This window comes from Dipodomys merriami, unplaced genomic scaffold, assembly GCF_024711535.1.
Source record: "Dipodomys merriami isolate MVZ:Mamm:240054 unplaced genomic scaffold, mDipMer1.0.p SCAF_44, whole genome shotgun sequence".
Lineage (NCBI taxonomy): Eukaryota > Metazoa > Chordata > Mammalia > Rodentia > Heteromyidae > Dipodomys > Dipodomys merriami.
This window is the reverse complement of record NW_027206002.1, coordinates 621,167-635,215: the sequence shown is the minus strand read 5'-3', so window position 1 is coordinate 635,215 and position 14,049 is coordinate 621,167. Positions and strand designations below refer to the sequence as shown.

Here is a 14,049-nt window from a genome sequence, read left to right as displayed (position 1 = left end):
GATTGATCTATAATTTCCTTTTGGTGTTCAACTCTGTTACAGTTTTGGTGTCAGCTTATTGAATGGGTTGTGAATGATTGGTTATTTTCCCTGTTTTCTGGAGGACCATGTGCAAGATTCCAATGATCTATTCCTGAAATTTAGGTAGAAGTCATCTTCGAATATATTTGCACTTTCACAAATTATTATTGTTATTTTATTCTATTATATAGACTAAGGAAAAGGCATAGTCTTATCATTCAGAAGAACCTAGATTCAAATTCTGAGTACCTTATTTCTTATCTGGCTTTGGGAGAGAAGAGTTCACTAAATTCTCTGGTTTTATTTTCCCAATCAGTGAAATAGGGGTGACAAGACCCAATTTGGGGGGGATTATCATGAAGGCCTAAGGAGTTAATGTTGAAAAAATATCTAATATCCACCTTAGGTTTTGAACACAATAGGCCTGCTTATGTGTTGTTTTTTTAATTCTGGAGAGATTGCTTTGGATCAGATGGATGGAGTGGGGACCAAGCTTAGGCAGAAGTCTGCTGGGGATGTCGTTCTGATGGGAGGAGGAGGAGGGTGAGAGAAGGATTTGAGAGTGAGTGAGGATGGTTGGGGGAGGTTGACCACTCAAGACCTCAGAAGCAGTAAACAGCAAGGCCAGATGTTGGGGCTTTGGAACAGGGACAGAGAGAGGACAGCTCCAAGCCTCATTCGGGGTGGGTTGCATTTTTGAGGACAAGCAACTCAGTTTTTGCAGCATGCTGAGGGCCGTGATGCCTGAGAGGTACAGTCTGGCAGATATGTTAGTGGAGCCAGGAGAGAGCAATGTTCCCAGTATGGAGCCAAAAGAGGGAGCACTCCCCCCGCCCATCCAGATAATCAGAGTCCTGGGGTCCAGGAAGTGAGTAGAGGTTCTGGAGGCCCATGACATCAGTCCTCACTGTCCACCTCCCACACACACACTCTGCCCTGCCCTGTAGAGGTCCTTGGAGGGGGGTGGGCCAGGGCTCCAGGCACTGTTTGGTAGGTGGTCAGGTGGGAGTCACAAGGTGCTGTGATTGAAGGACTTCTCTGTGGGCAGGGCAAGGGGCTGAGGCTTGGAATGACATTTTCATAGGATCTTGTCTGTCTTAACTCCACAGGAAGGAACTCTTAAAATTATTGATCGGAAAAAACACATATTTAAACTTGCTCAGGGAGAATACGTGGCCCCAGAGAAGATTGAGAACATCTATATCCGAAGTGAACCTGTGGCACAAATCTATGTTCATGGGGACAGCTTAAAGGTGAGGCCCTCCATGCCCTAAACCCTCCGACATGGAACTAGCCTGCTAAAATATCCAGATTCAATATGGTTCTCCAGTCAAACACCAGGATATCCCATCCTTTAAAAAAAAAACTTTTTTTTGAAATTTTCATTTTTATTTTTATTTTTGTTATTCATGGGTCTTGAATGCAGGGCCTGGGCACTGTCCCTGAGCTGTTTTGCTCAAGGCTAGCACTCTACTACTGTGAGCCATAGCACCACTTCCTTCTCATCCATTTTCAAGTTATAGTTAGGTCAAACTAGTTGCTTTAAAGTAGTAGTAATAAACATTTCTGCTACTTTCAACTTATGTTCCACTCACTTCCAAGAAGAATTTTTAGGGTAAAGTGCTAAATCAAACTTTAGAATTTCTACTATGATGTGTGTATATGCATATGTGTGTCTTGCTGGAGACTGAAGCCAGGGCTTTGTGTGTGCTAGGCTAGCTGTCTGCCACTGAAATATACCCACAAATATACGATTTGATTCTTATTATGCAGATGAATTTTTCAGATAAATGGGTATAAGTATTGCAGACAATGATACCGATTGTAATATTGCTTATGGTTATATTATTTTGAGAAGATTGGATTTATTTTGCTGTCAACATCATTTAGATTAGAGGTCATATATGTTATGAATATATTCTATGATATCAAAAATGTTGAATCTATTCTGCTAATTATTTCATTTATATAACTGAATGTTAAATTATTTTGGAAGAAAATGCCACAAAGATTAAAAGAGTTCTTCGTGCATGAAGACTACATTGATGTAAGAATTTCAAAATGGCCTGGAAATTTTGGAAAATGTATAGTGATTTATAGAATTTGGTCACAGAGTTATTTGCACATCCAAAAGATGTGCAGATTTAAGATTGGCATGAGAATCCAAGGTCACATCTATCTCATTTTAATGACTTGACATCGGTAAATTCCTTCCCATAGAGGTAGCAGGGATTATCAGAAAAGTTACAGCCAAGAATGGGTGATCTTTTGGTGGAAAAGTTTTATAGCCTGTGAACATGTTTCATAAGCATGTATTTATTTTTAGAAAAGGGTGGAGTCTGAGACTACCAAGAGATTATTTTTAATATGGGATCATGACCAACCATTTTAAAAGCTTGACCACAATTATGTTTTCCTTTGGTGAACATTGTAGGCCTTTTTGGTGGGCATTGTAGTGCCTGACCCTGAAGTCATGCCTTCGTGGGCCCAGAAAAGAGGAATTGAAGGGGAGTATGCAGAGCTCTGCACAAGAAAGGTCAGTATCATGAGGCTGTTTCCCCAGAGGAGAATCCAAAATGAGAGGCACCCAGAGGGAATTTGTAATATTACTTTGTCCACGGTGAGACTCCGATACCAGAGATTTATCTTGTTATTGTTGAAAAAAATCCCTATTTCTTCTTAGCAATTTGATACACTGTTAGATTTTTTTTTTTTAGAGCCAGCCAGGGGAGATCACAGAAAGTTTATTTTCCAGCCCTATTTTCTTGCAGTTTGGAGTAGAGTAGTCAAAGGAAGGAGGTAACTTGGCCAAGGCCACACAAGCTGATTCCCAGTAGAGTCACATATGAGCTCAGGCTTTCAGACTCAATCCCAGGCCACACACTCTTTCCAAGGGAAAGATGGATTGGCTGTACCACTGGCTTCACAAAGATAGTGATGGAACTGAGGCAGTAACACCTCTTCCTATGCAGAGGGACTCATGTTCCCCGCTTTGGGAAACCTCATGTGACACACAGGAGAATTGCTATTTTCTGGCTCAGCAGCAGCCCCTATTTCACGGTCTATTTCTCTGCAGGAGCCATAGACCCCATCACTCCCACAGGGCTGTGGGCTCAGCTGGCAATGCTAGAGTCACCAGGCCAAAAAACCAAAACAGAGGGATACACCATATAAGAAAAGCACCCACAGCTGGGCATTGGTGGCTCACTCCTGTAATCCTACTTACTTAGGAGGCTAAGATCTGAGGATCATGGTTCAAAGCTAGCCCAGGCAGGAAAGTCTATGAGACTCTTACCTCCAGTGAACCACTAGTAAACTGGAAGTAGCACTGTGGCTCAAGTGGTAGAGCTCTCTCATTGAGCTGAAGAGCTCAGGGACAGTACCTAGACGCAGAGTTCAAGTCCTATGACCAACAAAAAAGCAAAAAAAAAAAAAAGCACTCATGAAGATACTGTAACTTTGACTATACAGGGAGTGTAAAAGACACATAAATGAAAATATTTTATCTTGTGATTTGAACGTTAACTTTCATTGCTGTGCAAAAACAAGAAGAAAAAAGCAAAACAAAACCTTGTGATTCCTTAGCCTGCTCACAATGACTCCTTTGGGCGTCTGCAGCCCTATCTTGCCTGCTGGGAGGTGGTTATTGGTGTGTAGAAATGTCAGCCTGAGCAGAGGAGGGAACACCTATCTGCACAATCACTGCTTAACACTTTACTTGAAGCATGTTGTTTTCTTCTCTTCCCCCTTCCCCATTCTGAAATGTCTTCTTGTTGTAATTTCACTTCTGTCATTCCCTTCAGGAGTTGAAGAAAGCCATTTTGGACGATATGGTGAGGTTAGGAAAAGAAAGTGGACTCTATTCTTTTGAACAGGTAATTGCTATCTTCCCTATACTAGTTACAGCTCTTCGTGATGAAAATTAACTTCAAGCATGGTGCCCCTGACCTAGATTCCTTCCTCTCCATGGCATAGCCAGCCAGAAGGCTGGGTGCCGACAGACCCCCCCTAAAGGCCTGTTTCAGACTGGCTTCAGCAGCCTGCCCCTGAACTAAAATAGGTCATTGGATAAGTGAGCCTGCATTCGCCGTTCTAAGAATCACAGACTTCCCTAAAGCTGAAATACTAGCCTCACGGTTACTAGTAGATCATGTGAACACTATCCATCTCCCAAGCTGCCTGCAGTGCTACAGACTAGAGCCCTACCTTATTTTTACTTTTATGAGGGACAGTTTTCTTGGCTTGCAGCAGGGAGTTTGCTTGCTAGTGGGACATGGGAAAACTCAGTTCCTCTCGGGCCAGGGATCTGTCAGCCCAGCATGCTTTCTTCAACATGGAGCAAAGAAAGAGCTCACAGGGAGAGGACAAAGACCTCCAAGCCCTCTCAGACCCTGCAGAACTGGGATTCTTACTGCACAAGCACACATGGCCCACTTACATGTGCGGTCTACACATCTTCCTTAATGAACATTGAAAGAAAAAATTCTTACATGTGTGGTCTACACATCTTCCCTAATGAACATTGAAAGAAAAATGTCAATATATTAAAATATATTTAAAATTCTGCACACAGAAAATAGCAATATAGACTTAAATGTTTGTCTTTATTGAAAATAATTGTTTCTCATAACATTTTGTTCCCCTGAATAATAAGATGAGTAGTCAGCATAGGGAAATTTAAAATTTTTATATGTTCAAGGGCTTGAGATATATTTCAAGTGGTAGAGCAGCAAGAGGCCCTGAGTTTGAACTCCAGTAGCACAAAAAAAAAAAAAATTAAAAGAAAACACTCACGAAATGTTATATGTATATTTGGTAACCTAAGAATATTTAAAATCACTTAAACACAAAATTCTTGTAATGTTTTAATTGGGAATTTAAAACATTTCCAGGGTGCCAGTGGCTCACGCCTGTAATCCTCCTAAAATTTTGCAACATTTAATTACCATTTCTCATCTGGTGCTATTTGCTCATGCCTGTAATCCTAGCTGCTCAGGAGGCTGAAGATTGTGGTTCTATGTATGCTACCCCAGCAGGAAAGTCTGTGACATTCTTTTTTTTTACTTTTTTTATTTTGCCGGTTGTGGGGCTTGAACTCTGAGCCTGGGTGCTGTCCCTGAGCTCTTCAGCTCAAGGCAAACACTCTACCACTTGAGCCACCGGGCCACTTCTGGTTTTCTGGTGGTTAATTGGAGATAAGAGTCTCACAGACTTTCCTGCCTGGGCTGGCTTTGAACCACAATCCTCAGATCTCAGCCTCCTGAGTAGCTAGGATTACAGTCATGAGCCACCTGCACCAGGCTCTTATCTTCAGTAAACTACTCAGAAAAAGCAGAAAACAGCAGGAGAGCAGAAGCTCAGGGACGGCAGCCAGACCTCAAGTTCAAACCCCAGTACTTACAACATAACACACATACAAAATTTTCATAAATTGATTTTAAAATTTTTAAATTTCGAACTGAGGAAAATTAAACGTAGTATCAGGATCTAAGACTATCATTTTTCTTTTGAATTAGATATTTATATTAATCCAGTTTGAAAGAAACTCGGCTTTACCCTCATTTGTCAGTATATTTCACAGCAGTTAAAGCCTGAGTCTTTATTTTTTAAAACAATCAAATCTGAAACATTCAGGGGACAAACATATATGTATCTGAATGCGGGGTCCTTTTTGGCACATTATTACTTAAGTCTATGCTAGAACTGATTCCATTCCCTTCCTTAATGGGGAGTTGTGTGACTAAATCCTCTGTGACCCTGTATAGTCCCCAGGCCAAGGCCAAGGGCTGGCTGTCAATAGCCTGGGAACATGTGTCCATACCCTTGTGTATTCCTAAGGCCTGCACGCCCTCTGCTGATGCTAGCGTGTATTACCAACCCCAGGACAAGAAAAGATTGGTAACATTCAGATCCTTCTCCTTGGGATGTGCTGGGGAAAGGACAGTTTCCAGCGTTACCTGTTGCTTTCTAATGAGAGCAGATATAGATCTGGACTTTTCCCATTCCTTACACATTGTCTACTCCAGTGAGTTTCCCTCACCATGGTAACCTCAAATACAAGGAAGCCATGTGGTGAGCCAGGAGTCTTTAATTTTATTACTAGGATTATCACCACTTGATTTTCTCTCTGTCTCATTCTCTTCCTTTCTATGTAGCATCTGTCCCACCACGGTAACGTGTGCCCTCAGCAACCACAGGAGAGCGAACAAGCAGGGCTTGTGCCTGAGGAGCGTGTGCTCCCAGCTGGAAGCCAGAGTGCAACATACGTTTTTCCAGTTAATCAGCACTCTATTGTCAGCTTGTCCTTTCCTTCCTCAAAGATGAATTGTTTGTCAGGTGCTGGTGGCTCACACCTGTAATCCCAGCTACCCAGGAGGCTGAGATCTACAGACCTCACTTCGAAGCCAGCCTGGGCAGGAAAATCCTTGATACTCCTATCTCCAGTAAACTACCAGAAAAGCCAGAAGTGGTGCTGTGGCTCAAGTGGTAGAATGCTTGCCTGGAGCAAAAGAAGCTCAGGGACAGAGTGTGTGTGAGTGTGTGTGTGTGTGTGTGTGTGTGTGTGTGTGTGTGTGTGTGTGTGTGTGTGTGTGTGTGTGTGTGTGTGTGTGTGTGTGTGTGTGTGTGTGTGTGTGTGTGTGTGTGTGTGTGTGTGTGTGTGTGTGTGTGTGTGTGTGTGTAATGGGTTTTAAATTTAGGGCCTGGGCGCTGTCCCTGAGCTTCTTTTGCTCCAGGCTAGCACTCTCCCACTTGAGCCACAGCACCACTTTGGGCTTTTTCTTATGTGGTACTGAGGAATCGAGCCCAGGGCTTCATGCATGCTAGGCACCAGGGCTTCATGCATGCTAGGCAAGCACTCTACCACTAAGCCACATTCCCAGCCCCCTCATAGGCTTTTATATAGGCTGGCTTCAAACTCTGATCCTCAGGTCTCCTGAGTAGCTAGGATTACTGGTGTGAGCCACTGACACCTGGCAATAGGAAGCATTTTTCTATCATAATTAAAATAGGTAGGTACCTTGTAAGCATTTGAGCACATTTAACTATAACATCATAATATTTTTGATAATTGCATTGCCTAATTTCATAGGCAGTGTAAAATGAACTTGGACACTTGATGTTTTCCAAATTCTGCCTGGTCAGGACTAAATGTGATAATTTCCCTAAAATGTGTGGGGTTTTTTCTGTATCTCTTCTTCCTAAATTATTCATTTGGTGGATATTACCTATAAGCAATACTGAATTAAATATATTTCACTCATTAATACCTCCGAAAACCATAAAATATTACATAACTTCAAATTTATGAAAAGTTAATGCTTTTATGAATTGGCACAAATGGAGACTTCTGAGGTCTTTTACTCTAATATATTTAAATACTACAGTATTTCAAAATTAAGAAAAAGGTCTGTACAATCTCTTCTCAGTGACAAGTGTGTGGTTTCTAGAAGGAAGCTAAGATAAAAACATTTCCTTTCTTCTTTCTTCCACAAAAACTTATTAAAAGCTCACGCCTGTAATCCTAGCTACTCAGGAGACTGAGATCTGAGGATCGTGGTTCAAAGCCAGCCCAGGCAGGAAAGTCTGTGAACAGACTCTTATTGCCAGTAAACCACTAGAAAACCAGAAGTGGCGCTGTGGCTGAAGAGCCGCCCACTTTGAACTAAAGAGCTGAGGGACAGCACCCAGGCCCAGAGTTCTAGCCCCATGACTGGGGAAAAAAACAAAAACAAAACAAAACTTATTAAAGGGACTGGGAATGTGGGCTTAATGGTAGAGTGCTTGCCTAGCATGCATGAAGCTCTGGGTTCGATTCCTCTGTACCACATACACAGAAAAAACCAAAAGTGGCGCTGTTGCTCAAGACGTAGACTGCTACCCTTGAGCAAAAGAAGCTCAGAGACAGTGCCTAGGCCCTGAGTTCAAGCCCCTGGTGTGGCAAAAAAAAAAAAAAAAAACATTAAAAATTAGAAAGCCAGGAAGTGGCGCTATGACTCAAGCAGTAGAGCACTTGCCTTGAGCTGAAGAGCGCAGGGACAATGCCCAAGCCCAGATTTCAGGCCCCACGACTGACCAGAGTTCAGGCCCCACGACTGACCCCCCCAAAAAAAAATACTTAAATACTAAAAATAAAAAAAAAAAAATTAGAAAGCCAAGCTGGGCGCCGGTGGCTCACAGCTGTAATCCTCAGGAGGCTGAGATCTGAGGATTGCTGTTCAAAGCCAGCCCAGGCAGGAAAGTCAATGAAACTCCTATCTCCAATAAACAACCAGAAAACTCAAAGTGGCGCTATGTAGCTCAAGTGGTAGAGTGCTAGCCTTGAGCTGAAGAGCTGAGGGACAGCACTCAGGACGAGTTCAAGCCCCACCCCCACCCCCCCACACACACACACACACAAAATTAGAAAGCCAGTTTCATGGTGTAAATGGAAAAAGTAGAGAATAAGGATTCCCATGCTCTTTGCTGGTTCACATTTAGACACTGGTTATGTATGAGAAAACAATTATAGAACATACAAATGCATTTTATTGTTGCTTTACTTCTAGGGGAAAAAATAGAGATTTGGGGCCTGCAGTTGAGGTCAGTGTTAAGCAACTCATTTTTTTTTTCCATTTACTGCTTCGACTTTTATTCATTCAAGTCAGCCATTCAGGATATTTTGGGGCAGAATTTAAATGGACCCAAGGCTGTAGGTCAGACTACAGCATGGACTGACAGCCTAGCAGCCGTGTCACTCTGATCTTCTCACTAAAGGATTTTCAAGGGAGCTGTGTTCTGGCCTTCTACAAGGCTGAATTTGATGAGACAGTCTCTTCTCAGGACTGTGGGGAAAGACAGTCATGTGACCTATACATCCTTTTCCTCTCCCCTTCCCACCTGTCCCCCCCCCTCCACACACACACACACACACTCGAGCGCTTTCAGTTTGCTGCAGGGAGCAGGTTTGACAGAAGTTCAAAATATTTTTGTTTATTTCATCCCAAGATCAGGTTCTTTCAGATTTGGGACTGGACATAGACTCTTATCCTAATCACAGTGTTCTCATGCTGTTAGAAATCCAGCTGAGCTGAGACCTAAGCTGTAAGGACTGTAGAAATGGCATCCTAGCATTTGCATTACCCTTCTAAAATTGTTATTAATTCCATATAAAAAGGGCAGGGTAGGGCTGGGAATGTGGCTTAGTGGTAGAGCACTTGCCTAGCATGCATGAAGCCCTCAGTTCAATTCCTCAGTACCACATATGCAGAAAAAGCCAGAAGTAGCCGGGCACCAGTGGTTCTCAGGCCTGTAATCCTAGCTACTCAGTAGGCTGAGATCTGAGGATCATGGTTCAATGCCAGCCCAGGCAGGAGGCTCTTATCTCCAATAAGCCACTCAGAAAACCAGAAGTGGTGCTGTAGGTCAAAGCTATCCTTGAGCTGAAGAGCTGAGGAACAGTACACAAGCCAAGAGTTCAGGCCTCACAACCAAAAAAAAAAAAAAAAAGTAATTCCTATTCCTGACCAAGTACCTCACATTTTTTTCATAAGAACTTAATTTTGAAATGCTTTGTCAGACTCAGCTTTAGCCAAGAGCCTCGGAATTCCAGGTATTTAGATTGGGTATCCAAGTAGCAATTCTCCCAAGATGTGTGGAAACTTTGGCAGCTAGAACACTGGCTGTAGAGTTAGCACAGAATCCCACACCCCTACTTCCCTTACGTGCTGTTGCTAAGGCAACAGTCAACCCTTCATTTCAACAAGTTTTGGGTTTTTTGTGGGTTTTTTGGTTCGAGACTAGTACTTGAACTCAGGACCTGCTGCTTTTGCTCATTGGCTAGCGATCTTCCAACCCTCTATTTGGACAAGTGTCTGTGTCTTCGAATGAATATGATTTATTAATTCTGAGCTCCTTTGAAAATGTTTCCATTCTCTAATTATAAATATGGGTAAAGGGCTGGGAAGGTGGCTCAGTGGTAGAGCGCTTGCCTTGCATGCATGAGTCCCTGGGTTCAATTCCTCAGCACCACATAAGCAAAAAGAAAAAAATCCGGAAGTGGCGCTGTGGCTCAAGTGGTAGAGTGCTAGCCTTGAGCTGAAGAGCTGAGGGACAGCGCCCAAGCCCAGAGTTCAAGGCCCCACCACCGGACCCAAAATAAATAAATAAAACATATGGGTAAAATGCTAGAATTTATTAGACTGTTTTTCTTAGAAGCTTTTTAATTGTTGAAGTTGCAAATATAGCTGTCTTAGGGTTCCTTATTTTATATCAAGTATTCAAAAAGAAAAATCAAGTGAATGTGATAGTTTTTCTTTTTTTTTTTTTTTATCAGTCGTGGGGCTTGAACTCTGGGCCTGGGCGCTGTCCCTCAGCTCTTCAGCTCAAGGCGAGCGCTCTACCATTTGAGCTACAGCGCCAACTCCGGTTTTCTGGTGGTTTATTGGAGATAGGAGTCTCACGGTCTCTCCTGCCCAGGCTGGCTTTGAACCGCGATCCTCAGATCTCAGCCTCCTGAGTAGCTAGGATTACAGGCGTGAGCCACCAGCACCCGGCGAATGTGATAGTTTTTCTAACAAAGAATTCCTGGTCATCTTTATTCACCAGACAGGATACTAGCTTGTTAACTAACATCAGTGGTTTTGAACAACCATTGATTGACACATTGACTTTTTTTTTGGGGGGGGGGCCAGTCCTGGAGCTTGAACTCAGAGCCTGGGCACTATCCCTGAGCTTCTTTTGCTCAAGGGTAGCGCTCTACCACTTGAGCCACAACTCCACTTCTGGTTTTATTTGGTGGTTGATTGAACATAAAGAGTCTCATGGACTTTCCTGCCCAGGCTGTCTTTGAACCATGATCCTTAGATCTCAGCCACCTGAGATGTGAGCCACTGACACCTGGCTGCTACTCATTTTTTGGTTTTTTGTTTGTTTTTGGTTTTTTAACACTTGCCTGGTTTGGAAAGTCTTTCCGACTGCTTCTCCCTCGGCACACAAATAGCTCCACTGATTCCCTTTGTCCTTCATACAGCTTGCTAATACTTGTCCAGTGTCTCTCTGTGTACTGGATACAGATGTGCTCTTCCTGAAAACAGGTCTATTCCTGATTCCTTTTTGTAATCTCAGTGCTTGGCACTGAATATTAACGAACAGTTTGTTTCCATTTATTGACTTATTAACTGAATAAGTAGGAAGAGAAATACTTGGATGGCCTTGAGGCATGTCAAATGGGCTAAAGTATTATTAACATAATGTGGATTTAACATGACCTGTGTATCTATTCCTATAGGAATCTTTGTTCTTCTGGTATCCCATTCTCTTACACAATACACATGCTCTTACCTTGTATCTATTGAATGCTGTGTTTTGTTCCTGTTAAAAGATGTTTTCTGCATTTTGGTTTTTTGTAGGTTAAAGCCATTTACATCCATTGTGAAATGTTCTCAGTTCAGAATGGCTTACTGACACCAACACTAAAGGCTAAGAGACCTGAACTGAAAGAGTACTTCAAAACACAAATAGAAGAGCTTTATTCCATCCCCATGTGAAGGTCAAGGAAAGTTCTTCTCAGTATAACGGACTGTGCAGCAATATTATAGTAATCCTTGAAAGTAATGAATCAAAATGATACAGCTGAAAATGAATAAGCACCTGATTTTTATGACTGAGCCTTTTCTGTCCCAAGAGGTCTTTAACAATATTTTCGCTATCATCACTGAGTACACTTTATTTTTTATTAAAATGATATTGTAGCACGCTGCTAAAAAGGTCTCAAATGGCAATGTAAAAATCAAGAACTGTGTACCACTAAAAGTAATATATTCTCGATGTTCACAAATTCCTATTAAACATAAAGGAGAAAACCATCACTGATATATTGTACTTAATTATTTGTGGAATAATAACCAGATAGAGAAAAATATAGGCAAATTGTGGACTACCTCATTCAATAACTGATGTCAACATTACAATTAAATGAGTTAAAATGAAAACTAGGTATACAAAATCATGCTAGAACAAAACATAACTCGCTTTATACATGGCTTCATACATGGCTTCAGGTTCCTTAAATATAACAGTCCTACTGATGTAGGATTTTTTCTTCTGATTTTTTCCTTTTATTCATGGAAAATGAATTCATTAAATTCAAATATTCTTAAAAGCAAATGTTATATTTCTATAACAACTTACAAAGATCTTTTAGTAAGTTTTCTCATTTATTATGTGCACTGAAATGTTCAAGAACTACCTATAAAAATGTAATGTAAAACTATTTAAGGATAGGATGATTATGTTCATGGATTTATTACTATAATGAATTTTAAGTGATGTCCTTGGACTGTACAGTGAATGGATCTTAGTGAAGGCCCAGAGGGAGAAACTCCGTAATTTCTCAGGGTGGGAAGCAATCAACGTACCTATGTTATTTGCCAATGTCTTTCCCTCTTCCATTTTCAATATGTCCATGCTGAACATGGAAGAAACAATATGGCTGTCATTCTGAACCATTTCACTTTCTTTCAATAAGATTATCAAGACAGCCTGTGGGGAAGAGTAGATGTTATTTCCAAAGACATCACTTTGGAGAACCTTCTTACCATGCCCTAGAAAACTTTACAGATCCCAGTGTATAGAAATACCTGCTAATGGCTTGATGCCATTTGTAGAATAAAAACTCATTTCTTGCACTATAGGTGCCAAGGTCACATACACCTGAGTGCCAAGAATTTGATATAACTAAAGCTCTGGTTCCATGGAGAGCAATTCAGTTCCAAGCATCCAAAGAAGGCATGATCCATAGACTGGTGTTTGTTTATTTGTTTGTTTTTTCCTGTAGGGATAGGAGAGAGCACATGAACAATTCATAAGTGATTCATGTGTCCATTCACATGAACACACAGTTGGGTCCAGCTGTTTCTCAATGAATTCTGTCCATTAAAATTTGCCCCATCCTTTGGGCTATTATCAGTGATTATCAGTCAGCAAAAAATGGACCACAACTTCATTTGGTGCATTTATTCTTTTTTTTTTAACGTATTCCTTGAGCATAGTATCTGAAGACCCACTGTTGAACTTACAAAATTGACAGTAAATGAGCTAATTCTGTGTGCATTAATTGTTTTCTGTGGTGCTGGAAGATTGAACACAGGATCTTTCCCATGTTAGGCAAATGCTCTACCCCAGAGCACACTTGGCCCTATATACATTGTTAAAGGTCTTTCTGACTTAGTGTCCAAGGCTATATCTGTATAGCTCTGGCTTTTCATTTGATATTTATATTAAAGTCATCAGCATACCGGAATGGGTCATTCATAGTACTTGAAGGGCAAGTAGCTTCACATTTCAAAAAACTAAGTAAAGGCAAGGAATGTGGCTTAGTGGTAGAGTGCTTGCCTAGCATGCATGAGGCCCTGGGTTCGATTCCTTGGCACCACATAAACACAATAAATAAAAAATAAAATTATTAAAAAAAAAAAAACTAAGTAAAGGAAGCTCCCCCCACCTCCCTACAGTCCATCTGTGGCTGTAATTTTAGAAGGATGACTGGTGATTTTTTTTTAAGTCCTGAGAATTAAATCCAGGGCCTTGCACATGCTAAGCAGGTATGCTATCACTCAGCTACATCCCCAACCCTTGTTTTGAGATAGGGTCTCACTATGTGGCCAAGACTGGCCTTCAGTTCACAAACCTCCTGCCTGCCTCAGCCTCCTGAGTGTTGTGATTTCTGGTATGCACCACTGTGCCTGGCTTCCAAAAGAATGTTGAACAATATAAACAAATTATTTTAAACTTATTTGGATTCTGTTTATATAGCACTTAGAAATGAGTAACTATGGACAACTTCAAGTTTCTTCTTTTTGTCACTCAAAAAGACTTTGTCTCACCTGGACATCTTAGCTACTTGCAGGGCAGTGATGAGGAGAATCACATTTTGAGACCAACCTGACTGAAAACATCATGCAACCCCAGGTCAAAAGAAAAGCTGTGGGCTGGGAAGGTGGCTCAGTGGTAGAGTGCTTGCCTTGCATGCATGAGGCCCTGGGTTTGATT

The 14,049-nt window shown here is 41.5% G+C and overlaps 1 protein-coding gene across 3 annotated transcripts in view; it reads left to right on the top strand.

Annotated features, from left to right (window-relative positions):
* Positions 1-11,864, top strand: part of LOC138807888 (long-chain-fatty-acid--CoA ligase 6) — a 61,886-nt gene extending 50,022 nt beyond the window's left edge. For all 3 annotated transcript variants that reach the window (XM_069993689.1, XM_069993688.1, XM_069993687.1), the window contains exons 18-21: positions 1,131-1,274; positions 2,456-2,557; positions 3,825-3,896; positions 11,409-11,864. In XM_069993689.1, coding sequence (XP_069849790.1) covers positions 1,131-1,274; positions 2,456-2,557; positions 3,825-3,896; positions 11,409-11,546 — 456 coding nt within the window. In that variant the 3' untranslated portion in view covers positions 11,547-11,864. The remainder of the gene's footprint in view (positions 1-1,130; positions 1,275-2,455; positions 2,558-3,824; positions 3,897-11,408) is intronic.
* Positions 11,865-14,049: the final 2,185 nt, after the last annotated feature.